Source organism: Centruroides vittatus, unplaced genomic scaffold, assembly GCF_030686945.1.
Source record: "Centruroides vittatus isolate TY-2023 unplaced genomic scaffold, ASM3068694v2 contig_439, whole genome shotgun sequence".
Classification (NCBI taxonomy): domain Eukaryota; kingdom Metazoa; phylum Arthropoda; class Arachnida; order Scorpiones; family Buthidae; genus Centruroides; species Centruroides vittatus.
In genome coordinates, this window is record NW_027122239.1 from 3,799,625 (window position 1) to 3,816,851 (window position 17,227).

At 30.7% G+C, this 17,227-nt stretch overlaps 1 protein-coding gene across 1 annotated transcript; it reads left to right on the forward strand.

The window, feature by feature from the left end:
• Window positions 1-1,230: 1,230 nt before the first annotated feature.
• Window positions 1,231-16,916, forward strand: LOC136977063 (forkhead box protein F1-like). Its single transcript, XM_067272500.1, has 2 exons — window positions 1,231-2,887; window positions 16,206-16,916. Exons 1-2 carry the CDS (start codon window positions 1,765-1,767, stop codon window positions 16,361-16,363), a joined length of 1,281 nt encoding a protein of 426 aa, XP_067128601.1. The 5' UTR covers window positions 1,231-1,764; the 3' UTR covers window positions 16,364-16,916.
• The last annotated feature ends 311 nt before the right edge of the window (window positions 16,917-17,227 follow it).

Here is a 17,227-nt window from a genome sequence, read left to right on the forward strand (position 1 = left end):
ATTTTGTCTTAAAAAAATTACGTATAAATGTAGAAATGGATCATAGTTCGTAGAGTCATCTCTTATCGTACTTACGCAAGTTATTTGCATTTGTAGTATAGCAACAACTAGGCCTGAAGTTACACGTGTTTATAGAATCAATCGTGAAGATTTATCCATAAAAATTAGAAATTTAAATATGTAAAAATCTGAAGATCGCTACAGGATGTCAGTAAGGAAGCTCTCATTTCTCTAATATAGACACTTTAATTAGACTACGTTGCATAACTTCCTGCACATAATAATAATAATAAATGAAAGCGGCTGGTTGTCTAGTTAGCAAAATAAATTGAAAAATTTATATAGCTAAGTTTTTAAAATTGAATATGTAATTAAACTATGAAATTCTAGAATTTGGATTTCATCCAAAGGAAATGGATTCTGAGAGAGAGAAAACGTGACGTGGGATTACAAAGATTTACCTTTTAAATATTAAATGAGTAGTTAATTAATATTATATAAGCGAAGATTTAATATATGTAAAGAAATTTAATATAATAATAACGATTATTTTCTGTGGGGGTGACACTTTTATTCAGTAAAGTCTATGGTTCTATAATAGATTTTTTTTTTTTTTTTTTAATTTTACAAATTCAAATTGTAAATCGTTCGATTTACTAAAAATAATTCAAGGTTCACGAAAAACATAAATATTCTTAGAATTATTTTCTGAGACTGATTGAGTAAAACTTAACGTGTTTTTCGTTTCGAAAATATAACCCTATTTAAAGGGTAATCTTTTCCTTCATCGAATCGATTATAAAATCTTAAAATATTCGATTGATAATATTTAAAAATAGAAAATATAGACCTATATATTAAAATTTTATATATTTAATTTCCATTTTAAGTTTATTTACTTTATAAAAATCTAAAGAAATTAATATAGGAAATGTGCGCATTATACTCCGATAACGACTGTAAAAATAAGCATATTATAAATATATATATATATATATAATTTTTATGAAAAAAACTTAATATTTAATTTTAAACAGATAATATTCCTACTGAGAAGTGATTTTTCTACGAACAAAACCACTATGACGTCATTTACCACCATCTGCAATACGAAGATTGCAATGGACGACACCGGAAAAAATATTAATATATAAATATATATATTTATTTTTTACTGACTTTTTTTGACTTACCTGTTTCTTGGGATTAACTTTATTAGAATGGATATTTTGCAACCGAAGTCGATACAATTTTTTTTAAGTTAAGGCATATATATATATATATATACGTGAGTGTATGTATGTATTTTTTTTTTATAACACGTCAGTCTCCTGATATATAGGCTGAAGTTCTCAGCTCTTCGTAAATCCTGCGCCTCTCCCATTGCTGCCACATTATGTAACCCTCCTCCCAGCCTATTAGCCGCCCAATTTGTTATCTGTTAGCTCAAGCAGAGCAGGTTCCCGCGAAGGTGGAGCCTGTAGCTGTGGGTGTAGCTACAATGAGTGACGTAGTCGAACCGCACACCCTATTCGACGGCTGGAATTGATCGTGTCCAGTCAGTGTTAGGAGAAGCGTGTTGAAGCAGTCGAGATTAAAGTCGTACGGGGGGCTCCTTGTCTTCTGCTCCGTGTCTTGGGTCTTCTCTGCGTGTTGTTTTTGTTTTTTTGGCTGTGTCTTGAGGGAACTTTTTTTTTTTTATAAAAATGATCCGTTTCTGTTCTGTTCAGTCATGCAACTGATCGGCTACACGTCTTCGTAAACATGAAGGTGGAAAAATTAGAAACCGGACTGCCCGAAAGTGAAGTACAACACGGTTTGACTACTGGGAATATGTTGGTGTCTGGGGGTGAATTCGGACATCAAGATCCGAGTGGACCTTCGACGTCGTCGTCTCTACATGAAAGTGATTCGGGAGAGAAAGCCGTGGCTCCTACTAAGAAGTGTGGTGCTGGTGTACGACGTCAGGAAAAGCCTCCTTATTCTTACATAGCTCTAATCGTCATGGCCATTCAGAGTTCACCATCCAAAAGACTTACTTTAAGCGAGATTTATCAATTTTTACAACAACGTTTTGCGTTTTTCAGAGGTAGTTATCAGGGATGGAAAAATTCAGTCAGACACAACTTGTCTTTGAACGAATGTTTTATCAAGCTACCCAAAGGGTTGGGAAGACCAGGTAAAGGACATTACTGGACTATCGATCCTGCCAGTGAGTTTATGTTCGAAGAAGGATCCTTTAGAAGGCGACCACGTGGATTTCGTAGAAAATGTCAAACTCTAAAACCGTTTACACCTACATATTATCCAGGAACCATGCTAGGTTCTCCTTACGAAGTCTTAGGTCAACCGAGTCCCAACGTGTCTTGCAGTGCACCGGCACCTTCCGTGATGTCGACTGCAAACATGAGCGCTAGTAATCAACCGTATTTGAATGTCGACCAGCAACAGAATTACCAAAATTCACAACTGACACCCTGCAGTTACAGTTATCCTTCGAGTAACGTGCAGCTTACCAACGGTCATTATCTATCTAGCTGCTCTCTATCCAGTTCTGGAAATCTGACCCCCATGACTCCACCGGCACCTTCTGCTGAATATGGAGTAGCACCGGCTCAATCTCCCATTCACCAATTATACAGTGCTACAAATTTAGACAGGACCGAACCACCCTTGGCTTGGTCCACGTCTTGTGGAGGACAATACCTAAAACCACCTTCTCTGAGTCCGTCCAGCAGTCCTGCAGCATCTTTGCAATCTTTATCACCGAATACAACGACGACTTCGAGTATGGTACTCTCTGCAGATCCTTCAGTTTACCAGAACAGCGCACAACAGTTGAGTCAATCCTTTATCACCACAGAAAACATGGACATGGATCTCAACGGTGAGTTTACATTATTAAAAAAAAGCTTAGTATAAGTTCTACCTGTCAAAAATTAATATCCAAGAGGTAACTATCATACGATACCACGGTGTGTTTAGCATTTATTTAGTCTCCAATTTCCTATTAAAATAATAATACCGAAAAAATAATAATTTTATTTTAATAGGTCACTGTACCAATTTTCTTATTTTTAACTTATCTTTTGAATATTATCGTTTAAATAATCTGTAAATACTGGCTAATGACGTCATGGATTTTTACCCTTCTACGCACATAAGCTGTATTATTACGAAATTATAAATCGAATTCCATGTAAATCGTAATATCATCATCGATTGACATAACGGGTTTTTCTTATGAGAACTTTCTATTGATATTTTATACATAAAAGCAATTAGATTTAAGGAATTCGGAACTAAAATAATTTAGAAACTTCAATTATATATAAACTAAACCTAGCTAGCATTTATAGAATGTACTGATGTACTGTACTGGATTTAATAGTGGGCTAGTGTTTATCAATGTAGCTTATCTTCGAAGCATTAATCTCGTATAAAATTATTCTAAATCTAATACACTAATAAACTGGATCCAAAATTAGAAAACAAAATAATGAGGTTAATAAAGGTTAGAATTTAAATTTAGAAACGACTTGGAGTGCTCATTATATAAAATTTTCATACCCTTCTTTTATAATTTTGTGGTGTCAGTTTACAATAAGACTTAACACAGAGAGGAAAAGATAGAAACTTTTTAAGAAAATAAAAATCCGGATACAATGAGAAATTTCAAATATCTGCATTCTTTCTGTACAATGTAACAGTGTAATATTTCAATAAGGAAGAACAGTGATATATTACACAAAGAGCAATGTACTCTTTTCGTTGGACACAATTGCCATGTATCATTGTATCAGCGTATCAGTTATCATTTGGCACGCTTTATTCTTTTAGATCAAGTAACAAAGGACCCTCATTCACTTAGCAATATAATACACATGACTAATATACCACATAATATTTTTTGTGTCCGGTTTTAATCATTTTATACATTTTTTTAAATATATTTATTAATATTACATAAAATGGATAATAAAATCTCCGAGTAGATATTCGTTTCGGGAAAGTTTCAATGATAAAATTAACGTTTATGTTTATATATTCTTTTCTGAATTGTTGAATAGTTTGATAACAAATAAGTAATTGTCTTATAATAGTTTAATATTGTTTTACTAAGTTATAATTATTTGACTACGTTGTAATCCGAACTTACAGAAAATAAAATTTAAGTATCCATATCTAAATTAGAATCTGTTTAATCGCTATTTTATATAATCTATTTATATTTATGATTTTAGTATGAAATATAATCTAACTGAGTTTATAGATTAATTGGAAGTAGTGATTATGAATAAAGAAAACAAGCAGGCTGGACTTAGATTTGTTCTAGTTCAAAGTTATAGCGCATAGCGGGCCTTTCCCTTTACCAAATAACAATATGTAAATGTATGATATCCTAAATTATATACCCACAATGCCCTAAAAATGTAGGCCTTAAGCTGCAGCTTAGCTTAATATTATTTATAATTTGATAGTGCAAAAACGAACTGTAAAGCGACCCATCTACATGATCTTGATACTTGACATACAGTACATCTCTCTTAATTAAGGAGTAGACAATAAGAGCATTAACTACTAATTAACACTTAAATCTGTTTAAGTGCTTACTGTTAAAAGTTTAAATTCTTTAACTGTAATTTTCTAAGATAGAAAATTGTGTGAAGAAAATAAAATGGCCTATAAATTGTTAAGAGGAATGCAAACGAAGAGTAACAAAGAAAGTATTAACTTCCTCAACTTTTCTATTCTTTCTCTCTCAGTTTTAGGTTATTTCACTATTAAATCTGGTACTATAGTATCTTGCAAGTCCAATTTAGTTATTTATATTAGTGTTTTTTCAGGTGTTAAGTTGTAATTAATGAGTTAAAGGGTTCTTTAGCGCATATGTAAAGGAATTCTAACAATTTTATTATCATTAAGACTGTAGAAAACAAGTCTGTTTATCCGTTTATATACATTTAAATTTATTACTATACTTAATAATTTATAAATAATGATATTTACAAATTATAAAAGCGTTAATTTTGATGATTCGGTATTTTATAATCATTCACTGTCACTTTTAACTATGCTACAATCGTTTAATATTCACTCGATAGCTCATTTCTTGATAAATATTTATATATATTTTTTATATAAAATAATATTTTCTTAATTAAAATAATAAATTTTATTCATTAAGGAAGCGTTAGAATGTCTAAAAGAAGAGAAATTCCCCATCATCTTAGGGCTTATGTATCAATAGAATTACTTTGTTATTGTAGAAATTCTCTTAGTTAATATACAAAAAATATCAAATTTATTTAATTTAAAGCGTGGAAATAAAATAAATATCTATATATAAAGATGGCATTTAGCATTTACACTATTGATAAAGAAGAAATAAATAAATAATACATATAAATATTTCCAAATAAAACGAAATAAACATAACTACTTATCATTATCCATTGAAATTAAGTTATATAACTTTTATTTTCATCTTATAATATAGAAAATATGAAATTTAGGATTGTTGTCTTTATAAATTTGACCCAAAAGGAATCATTTTTATTTATTTATTTCCTATATTATATGAATATTTTCGTGATATAGACGAAAACAATTGAAGGATAAGAATGCAAAAGAGTGAATTTGACTGAACTAGATTAATTGTAGAAGGAATTTTGTTGTTCAGGTTGCTTTTAGAGGGATGTTTTGAAATGTTCAAAGGTCAGAGGTTCGTTCTCATCTCTTATCCGGTTCTTTTCAATCAACGGAGCTTGAAATCTGTCATCTAATCATCTAGTGTCCTGGTTGATCTCTAGATTCGACCTTTGATGGAACTGGGTCGTGCACATGTGCAGGTCTTCTTAGTATTACTGCTACTTTTGCAATCTATCAGCATTGTTTCAGCAAACACGACTAAAATTCCATCCAATAAATAAAGTATCACAACATATACAACTCTATCTAAATTAAGAAGCGTAGAAAAACTTAAACTTTTGACTCTCTTACATTGAATTTGTGATTATAAATCTTTTCCGAGTGTAATATTTTATCTTCAGAAGTGATTTTTCGTTAATATCTGATTGCGAAATGTGTTTTAATCTCGAGTAGATCGATCTTGTTTTTATTATTGGCCTTCATGGGACCTATCTCTCGATTTTAATAAGTCTTAAGAGGAAAAATTAATCTTAAAAAGTGGAGTCACGCATCCAGCGATGAAAAATTGAGCGCTTTATCGGCTGCAATTTTTCCGTTTTTTGATTTGTTGCCATAGATCTTACTCGAAAATACACTTATAAATAACCTTTAAAATGGTTTATAACTTCGTTAATTATTTTATATCCTTAATAAATAAGTTTAAATAATTTTAAAACGAATTCTTTAAAGAGAATTTTACCTAATCTATGCTTAAACATTAAGTTCGAAGCTATATAAAAATCAACAATAAATCAAACTTAAATCTTTACTTTTAATGTATTAAAATCGGGTTTAGAAAATGAATATTTTATAAATTAATTTTTTAATCTAGAGCTTTTTTTTAAATAATATTTTATTTTTTTTTAAAGCTTAAGTAACGCGTTAAAGCGTAACACAATTCACACCTCTCCTGTTACGAAATAAAAAAATTAATATTATTCCCGTGTTTACACTTTATGTTATATCTAAATTAGATAATTTCTAGAGCAATTCGAATTATTTTTTATGCATCAGCAGTATAGAAATATCGTATAAGATAGAGAAAACTGGAACATAGATTACTTAACAAGTGAATTATTAATTTTGCAAGTGTTACAGGATTAAAAGGAAGAGTCATAGTGAGGTCCACTGATAAATTGCCATTTGAAAAATTATCTAGTAGAGAGTTGTCATATGATATCAGTTTTTCCATTGCTAATCGTTTTTTTCTTTTTAAGCTAACTCGAGTTATTAATCATCATCCATCGTTAAAATCCATTTGAAGATATTTAAAAGATTTACTCATCTATATTCGCTAATTAGTTACACTTGGGTGCTTAAGATGACGAGTTTCGTCGTATAGATGATGACACTTCCCGAATATCTGCTTATTTTGCACGTTATGAAAGTTTATACAATGCTTTTCTATGGTCTAATACAGTTTATAAGTTAAATATAAGAGGGAAAATATAATAAAGTTTTGTTTGTTATCCAGCGAATTAATTATTAAACCAAGAATTTATTTGATAAATTAACGTGTTTTCTACTTTTTATGGTCGTAAGTCGACCCGTTAGAAAAATATTTAATATTAAATTACTAAATGTAGAGTTTTTAAAAAAATTATTTGTAAATTAGACGTGTTTCTTCAATACGCGACTGATAGAAGTTTATTTTCGGAAGGTTATAGCTAGGATAATGCTCGAGAATAGGGTCTAGTAAGTTGTATAAGATTATTATAGGATTTAATAGAGATTTAAAGATAAGCTTCGTGAATTTAAAAAACTTAAATATTCATAAATAACAATCAACAGGCATGTAACTTCATTTAGAAATTCTTCTCTTTTGCTCCCCGCTGATGATCCAGTATATCTCCACTCCACTCCATAAAGAGTTTAAGATAATATATAAGATCAGAGGGTATATATGACTTTATATATAAGTCCTAATTGTGACTAGTTAATTTTTAATCCTGATGCTACCGGAACGGTGCAAGTATTTTAAGGTAAGGCTTCATTTTTGGCAATTTTCAATGCAATTAAATCGCTATTTATATAATCATAGATATTCGTATAAATATTGATTAGCAATTCATAAAGAAAAGCGAATTTACTCCACAATTATTTAAATTGTGTCGTTTTGCACTGACAAGTAAATTAGTAATGCATAAACAGAGGATATTCCATAAAAAAATAAAGAAACAACACATTATAAATGTAATAAAAATAATTATATTTACCTTCACGTAATAAATATGAAGAATATATAAGTAAAGTCTTCCAAATTAATAAAATATCTAATATATAAAGAGGAAAGTTAATTGTTTGTTCATCATTCCAACACAGTTTGAGCAAATACAATGAAACTTTTCAGGGTTCATCTCATCCACGAGGAGATCAATGATAGAATTAACTCCATTTAATAGATAGAAGGCCAGATAGAAATGGGGCCTATTAGATGGCCCCATTTCTATCCCGACAAGCGGGATGAAGGCATTCGAATAGGAAAATTACTTAATATAAAGTTACCAGAGAACAGAAAACATGTTTTTAGGGGTTTATGAGGGTGCCGAGTTTAAAAATTTGGTCCGTTTTTCACGCAGTTTGATTGGTTGGCCGATTATCATTTTATATTCGGCTGTGAATTTAAATGTCTTGAATTATCTCGTAATAAATAAACTGTTTACGCTTTATGTATTTGCCATAAATATATGATAGAATGTTCGTATGTCTGTCTATTCTCTATACATTTTCTATACTTTTTGATCGATCTGAACGAAACTTTTGACCCTGTAGAACCTCGAAAGCCACTCTTCTGATTTCCTCCCCTTGACACTTCGTAATAAACATAATAATGGTAAGCTAAAATACCCAATTAATTTAGATTATAGCCTATTTTAATGTTTCTCCTTACAATTTGCTAGTATCTTATAAAAGTACAAGAAATGTTCTGAATAAATCTGGCCTACAGACAGGTCTGTCTGTAAGCCAGATCTATTCAGAACCTTTTTGTACTACTTTTATTTTGGGAAACTTTACTTATATATAAGTAATACTTTTGAAGTTACAATTTCTAAAATATATTACTAATCGAATTTACATTCTCAAATTATATTATTAAATGAAAGTAAACACTTACGAATCTATATATGTATACAAACACATTTTTAGTATAATAAGAATGCATAGACTGATATCTTTTTATATAGATATTTAATAAATTAAAGTAGGGATATAAAAATGCACACCAAATTAGTCAAAAATGCCGATATTGCTTAATTTTATTCATACATTAATAATTACTTTAGCAATCGGGCGAAAATTCTTATATTATTGGTTTTATGAAGTTTTAATGGTTCGTAATATTAACTTTGAAGTGAAAATGATCGCTTCAATACAAAAAAAGTCATAGAATTTAATTCAATTTTTTCTGAATTAGCAAATAAAATAGACAAAAAATTTTTAAATTTAACGCTAATTAAACTCCATTGACTAATGTAGCTTACTGGTTAGTTGTTTAGAATCAGGGTATAGGCCTATAGTCAGTTAAGTATGGAGTATTCGTTTTAAAATGCTGTTGTAATCCCGTCTAATATTCTTTAAGGATATTGTTTTGTATTCTAGACAAAGAAAATATTAAATTTTTCAATATACCATTATTATTGTTGCATCATTAACTGAACACATCTTTGAAAGAATTAAATTACAAAGGCTTGCGATAAACATTACAGTTACCTTTCGAACTGTTGTATCTATTTATTATTTATTTACTTATTTTTTAAGAAATGCACTTCGAATTCTATATAATAACCTAAGATTACACAAATAAATAACATATATAGGTACAATTTATATGTAATGTATCTGACACAACGCATTAAATCTGGATATCAAGATTCAAAATGAGTGATTTTGAACATTAAAACTTAAAATAAATCGACCCAAATTAATTAAAATTGTTCTTAATTTATGAATCTTTCAGATTAACATTGATCTAAGATATTATTTTTAAATACTGTTTAATCTAATCTCTGTTATAAAATCAGGACGAAGATTAGCTAATCCTACGACGTAAATTTTGAATTTATTTGACAAATAAAAATACCTGCTCAAAATTTTCATATAATATTTTTATTTAATAAAAAAATACAATTCTTACCTACGAAAATAACTTCATTTTGTAAGTATCCGTGTAGTAAGCCATTTCGAGATTCGAGACAACAACACCCGATACACAGAGAAGGATAATCCTTACACTCTCTATGTCTAAACTATAAGTAAACTGATTGCAGTATGTATACTTTTTCTGTGGGAATGCTTACATTAAATAATTTACATGTAAGTCTGGTCCAGTTTATTTGAACAAAACTGACTGATAAGTCTCACAAGTGGGATACGTCATGCAGTCTGTGTATTCGTCTTGAGGTCGGGACTTCGTTGCACCGACAGAGAAGTTTGATTTATTTCTTACTGGAAGTTTGCGTTCCGGATGGATTACAATAACTTTAAGGCCCATGCCTGTTCTCCTCGAGTTACAAAGCAAAGTGTTCGAAACCGGCTTCACGGTTGGTTCTCTTGAAGGACTCGCGCTTTTGCAAGATTGAGGATTAAAAAGTATTCAGGAAGAAGAATAGAAAAAAAAATCTCATGTAAGTTAGTGTAAAATAATGTAAAATTGTTTATTACGCCATGTTATTTCTTGTAATTAGCAATTTTTCTTAACGAATTGCCATAGAAGTTATACTCAAAATAATGGCTAAACCGTTTTAAATGCTCATTGCATTTAATAATTTATACAAAAATTTTAAAATTTTTAATTGGTTTAAGTTATAAAACATTCAAATGTAAAATTTGGCTGAATTTAAAATGAATTTTTGAAAATATTTTGCTTCGCAATCGAGAAGAATTACATGTCGTAGCTCTCGGGTTTTAATCTTTGCAAAAAAGTAATTAAAGAGATAATTTATAAAATTGCATAAATACGAAAAGAAATCGTACATGTTTATCTTTATATAATATCGTTGCTGTTTATTTAACATTAAACATTACCTCATAAATTATCTCATCCTTTAAACGGTAAAATAGGAACAGTATCAAGTTCTTAAAACAAGCAAAGACGAAGAAAACTTTTTGTTTTGAAAAATCTACGTACAAGTAGGAATGCGAGATAGAGTTACGCTATTCTAGCATCTATTAGGGTCACCCAAAATCACCAATTTCACCCACTCGTTCATTTTCTCCCTCCTCTACTTTCTTCCTGGAGTGGGGAGACGTCAACTCGTAAGTAACTCTGAGGTGTTTTAAGGTCAGGACAGATCTGCATCCATCAAATCTTGGGTTATCTTCAGCTGGGATCGGATTTTCGAATTTATTGGTTAATTTCGATGAATGTATAGCGGTGGAGTAATGGTGACACGTGACAGTAGTCAGACTTGTCACCTTTGATCCCGGGACGTCTTTTCTTGAGGAGGAAAAGTCTTTGAATTATTGCCTGTTGGTTACACGCGCCTATAAAAATTTTTCCGTGTTCAAAAGTTTAATTTTTCAATCTGTATAGGCAAACAGATGTCGATAAGTTCTGCGCTAATTCTAGTCTGTGGTACAAAGTCCATCCGGGCGTAGACAGACACATGACCTTGTCTTTTAACCAATTTGTTGCGTCAAAACTTGCACATGATTTATTTTATTGCATACAACAGAACGTTTATTGCATTTTTTTTCTTTTTTTTTTAAACTGGCCAAGTTCGTATATTATTAAAATTACTTTTAGAGCAATTTTAGTTCGTATGAAAACATACTCTGCACTAAATTTTAGTTTTAGAATTTATAATTTAAATACATTTTTAAAGGAAGATTTAGTGATAGAGAAGATGAAAGATGCTTAGAGCCACAGGAGTAACGATCATTTCAGTTTAAAATTAAAATTCTTATAAGTTTTAAAAATGAATTTATATATATAAAAATATTTTTATATGATAATTTCCTTCGGGTATTATTTTATAGAGGATGAATATCTGTAAAAATTTTGGTAGGAATGTTTATAATTTTACTTTTTTAACACTAAGTCTAATTTACACCTTCTTGACTAACTTATTGCTGTAAATTGTGGATGTAGCTTGGCTACTTGGCAGGAATCATGTAAACACAGCTTTATGTTTCTTAACAACTTGTGTTAACACGAATAATGTCTTTATAAAGCATTGGGTATTTAGGCTAAGTTGAATTCTAACCCGGTAACACGAAAAATTCAAATAATACAAAATTTTGATACTTGAAATTATATACATAAGCTAGAAAATGTATAACCGTTTAAATGTTTTATTTATTTAATTTTATTGATTATACTCTTCGATATTTACTGAAGAACTATAAGATTGTTCGGCTTCACTGCAATACATTACTGTCTTGATATAAAATCGTCTTTTTGATTATGTTTAATTAATTTTAATTCAGTTAATTTAAAATTAAATTTTAGAATTTTAAATCGCATTAACTTAACAAAAATATAAGCAAAAATTTTATTCGATTATTTTTGTTAAATTATGTTTCAAACTTAATCTTTTTACTTCATATTCTGCTTGATAAACAGGAAAATTTTAGACATTTTATTACAAATAATTAATTAAATTGCTATATTACTGTATAAAAAGAATGTTTGGAAGCCATTTAAATTCTTTCCTGGTGCCAGATAAGAGTGCAGGTGTTATCTATCCGATGATGCTGGACAACTTTCAACTCTCTCGTGAATTTAAACCATTATAAGTACTCGTTTCTCATTAAAGAAATGAGTAAATTATCTCAAAACCGCAAACTTTAGTATAATAACCTTTAAGTTTTATTGCTGATAAAGCCAAAAAGACAGATAAAAACATTATCGAACGACTTCAAAGCATTTGCGAGTCTGGATAAACTGTAAACTCATCGTCGAGGAAGATGGAGCTAAAATAGTAACACTGACTGTAATGTCGCTAAGTGGGTGACGAGAGGGTGATGGTTCCGAGGAGACAAGCGACAATCCCCTCTTCGTTCCCTTCATCTAGATTTTCTAACCGTAGAACACTTAAAAAACTCATCTGAAACCAATCCAAAAAATAGGATGGACGAATGTAATCCACTAGTATTATGTTACTATAGAGAAATCCTTAGATGGTTTGTAACCGAATCGCTTCATTAATTGACGAGATCCAGAGAGGATTGTAGTTTTATGGTAAAAATGGAGATTTTTTTCTTATCTAAATTTATAGAAAAATAAGAAAAATGATAAAAATCTTGCATCTCTTCCTGCGTTAAAAATCTACACGTTGGTAAATGCAATGTTTGCGAAGTAAAGTGAGAAAAAATCAACGAAATGTTTACGAAATTGGTTTTGTCATACCAGGCCATACCTCACGAATCTGTCACGGGTTTAAATTACCTCGTGACATCTGCTTTATCTTCCTGTCACGTTCTAATCTGGCAATATTCCACATCAGTGACGTCACAATCGTCATTTGGGCGCCTGTACGGTACAAACCGTGAGTTATCTCTCTGGTCTGCTGTCATTGCAGTAACGAATGGGAAGAAAAATATAGCACGACTCTTTTCCTACATTATATAAATGATGGAAAAATGCTTTAAGAAACTATCGAATGGATACGATTTAAATACTTGCTAATTATATACCTGCCTCCATTAAAAAAACAAAACAAAGATTAGAATTACGATGCAGGAAGTGTTCGAAATATCTTCCTCATCTCTGACTAATTACGGAACGATGTAGCTGAGAAGAGACTATTTAATGAGAAACGACGGGATGAAGATGTTTGCTTAAGAGAAGGAAGGAAAGACGAAAATAATCATCCTCATCCATGTTGGTTGGTCAGTACGAGTTCTTACCTAAACCCTTTAGACTTATCTTGTCACGTTATTTATCATCCTCTGAAATCGAGATGTTAGAAACTGGATGGTTCTATTTATAGAAGTGTACAGTTACTATATAGGTCGATGTTTTCACTAGTCCAAGCCACCATTTTTTTTTTAAAAAAACATAGAAGAATTAAACGCTTTTTATATACGTTTAATTGTTTCCGGATAAGATTTTCGAGTAATTATTAAGCTTAATGGGATGTTAAGCTTTTATTATTTAAGAATTTTTTTAAAAAATTCTCTCTAAATAGCTTCGTTGGAAACGAGTTTAGTATTACAAGAAGCGCGTTTTTCTCAGATTATGCAATGCATTCTCCGACAAGTTTTGATAGTCTTTAAAGGGGATAAAAAAATACTTTGATCTGTAGTTTAATCTTACAAGTTACAACAGATATATGGTCATGCGATAGCTGATAGTTTGTTGACCTAGCTACTACATTATCGACTGGAAAATACAGTATAGCTATTATGTTATACGTTCTTATGTAATAGTATTGCAATTAAATTCGTAAAATGTCACACCCTTAAAAATTAAACAATAAAAAAAAAAATAAAAAATTAGCCTAAATTCTCGTTATGGATTATGTTGCTTTATTAGGTATACGTTTACTAAAAATAATATAAAGTTTTCGTGTTAGGAACTGGCTAATTAACAATCAAAAATCAACAAACACCGATAGAGTCATTTGTTCCTCTTTCGGTAATTGCAGGAAGTTTTATTCAGTTAAAAAAATTAACAAACAAAAAACAAAAAAAAGAAAGAAAGAAACGGAAGTGAGTTCATTATCCTTCTCAAAAAGGAGTAAAAGAGGTGACGTCACTATTTTGGTGGCACGTGCACTACGTCATCGTCGGAGTGGTTAAGTGACATAAATGATTGGTCCCGCGTAATCTGAGCAGCGGTACGTCTCACAACCGTTCATTCTCTGCGCTTCTACCATAAAAGACTAAACTTACTATATGTCCGGACGGCTTAGAATTACCACTTGAGATTCGTTGCGCCGTTATACTGGAAGTTATTGTTGTGTTTCGAGTCTAGATGACTGAAGTGTGGGATATATAGTCGATCTGTCTGCTTGGCGCCACGTCTTGCATATAGGAGACAGCAACGTATATTTAACCTCTTCTAGCTCTTAGAGAAATGTTCGATAATGCGTCTCTCCGATGGAGAAAGCTTAACAGCATCTTTGTCTACGTCCTCTTCTTCTTCTTTTTCTTTATTCCGCTGATAAATTTCGAAACTTTAGCGGATTTACGGCTCTACTTTCCTCTTTACAAACTGCCTTGTTGCAGGATTACGAAGCCCACACTCGAGCCACATTTTAATGCAACATACTGATCCACTTTAGTGACAGATCGTATCTCTTAGAAAGAGCTATGTAACGTAAAATAGTAAAAGATATAAAGAAGACGAAAAAAAGAAGAAAAAAAAAAGAAAAAAAACTACCGTCAGTCATCCAGATCTCCTCTGTGCTCTGTTTTATTTCCAGACTTTAAGTCTGCTTAGCTCCTAGACCAATTAAGTTCCACTTTTTGACAGGAATAAGAAGAAAAAGGGGAGTGGAAAAAATTCTGTATCAGTTCTGTCGTTAAAGTGAGCCATTAACGATTAATCCATCGTTCCGAAAAATTCGTGGCTAGGAACCACATCGCTGCAAGTACTGATTGATGACGATGGTGATGTGATTAATGTCAGCACCCCCGAAAGAAATTTTTGTCTTTCCGAACGTCTTAACTTTCTGTCGATACTTCGACTTCCATTAATCAAGTGTAAAGAACAGAAAGTGAACTGAAGAATTGAGATTATTTTCTCCAAAATATTATAAATTCGACTTCCAAAATGGGTCAAACAGCAATTTAGGTTGTTTAGATGATTAAACTATTTATTTCTAGGACGTACCGAAGTGACATTAATACTAAACACATGCGGGAAACGTACCGTTTTATAGTGTAGGAATTAGTAAAAAAAATTAGAAAAAAAATTCAGTACACGAACTTGACACATTAAAATAAAATTTAATATAAATTTTCCAAATGTTGAATTCATATTATGAAAAAATAAACCAGATGAGCCAGAATAACGATTTATAATTATTTTTTCTATCAATACTTTAAAATTTAAAAAACGTGAAAACGTGTACGCTAGATATTCGCAGAGTTAAAGTAACGTAAAATCAAAACAAACGAAAGAAAATCGGGAAAACAGGGCTGCTGTTGTGACATAACAAGAGACGATTTTTAAAGCTTAGAGTAGTAAGCTGTATACACAAAAACAGATGCGCCATGTTCTGTCATTTCTTTTCATGTCACCGACACTACAGCACCGCCATAATACTCATTTACTACCATCAGTACACTTTATGGGCAGAGGGAGTTGTTGTATGCACGTGCAAAACTGAGTGAACGCGTGTGGCCTCCGGGTGTCCAGCTGAGACCCTCTTACACTTCTCCTCCTTCATCTAAGCAAAATATCCATCCTACAGAATGCTCTTACATAACTACAGGTGCACTTTTTGGCTGTTTTCCATCAACAGAGAAACTGTACTTAAACGATTTCGAGTATGAAAAAACAAAAACTTTTTTTTTTGTAACGAATTTTTATTCATTTTATTTTTTTATGTTATTATTTCTAGGCAATTCCGTCCAATGGCCAGGTACGAGGTATCAACAGGAAAGAAAAGGATTCGCATCCGCCTCAACTAGTCTTCCTCCAGTTACAACTTTGAGTGGTGCAGCTCAATCAATCTGTCCACAGTCACCTCCTTATTACGACATCAAGTACGTTCTGTGATTCTGTTTATCGTCCAGCTTCGTCCACTCAGTAAACATATACATTACAGTTCCTATAAAGACAATTTTAATGATAAATTGGTTCCTAAGAAGTGCTACCAGTTTCACCAAATGTACCAAAAAATATTCTTCGATGAATTTTCATTAATTATTATTATTTTTTTTTTTTAAATTTCGAAATCGAAATTTTCTCATTGTAAAAATATGTACATAAATTAGAAGTTATGTTCCTATAATTTGTGAAATTCTCATATTACAAAATTATGAAAATTCGTCTTTGCTGTGAAGACAATTTTAAAAGAATTGGCATTTATGCAGAGATTTCTTTGTTTTTTTTTTTTTTTTAAATTCTGTCGATTATCAGAATATAATTTGTGTTGATTTTAAATTGATATATATCTCTCTCTTTTCTATGTTTAGCATTTTGGATGTATAATTGCTTTAAATATCGCTGTTCAATGCGACCATTTATCTCATAATCAGCAATATTCAAGTAGTAAATTATGTAGTATTGATGATTAAAAATTGTTTAAATATCCAAATTTTTGGCTAATTCTATTAATAAAATATCCAAAAATAATAATAATAATAATAATTATTATTAAATTATCAAATAGAATTGAAACACGTTTTAAATGTATGGACTAACATTTAGAAGCGGGAAATTAAAGTTAATATTTGGAAATTTTATTAATAAATTTTTAAAATAATTAATGCTCATAATTATACTATTAATCAGTAATTTTTTTATATAAAAATTTTACAGAAGAATTATTTTTTTATTTTATTTTTTAAAAATTGATGCAATTTCGATTCAATTACGAGCGAAGAGTACTCAGACGTCTGTCATCGTCATGTTTAAATG

Coding starts and splice junctions, on each gene's coding strand:
- LOC136977063 (XM_067272500.1), top strand. CDS start 1,765: ATGAAGGTGGAAAAATTAGAAACCGGACTGCCCGAAAGTGAAGTACAA. Junction 2,888..16,205: donor CATGGACATGGATCTCAACG/GTGAGTTTACAT, acceptor TATTATTTCTAG/GCAATTCCGTCCAATGGCCA.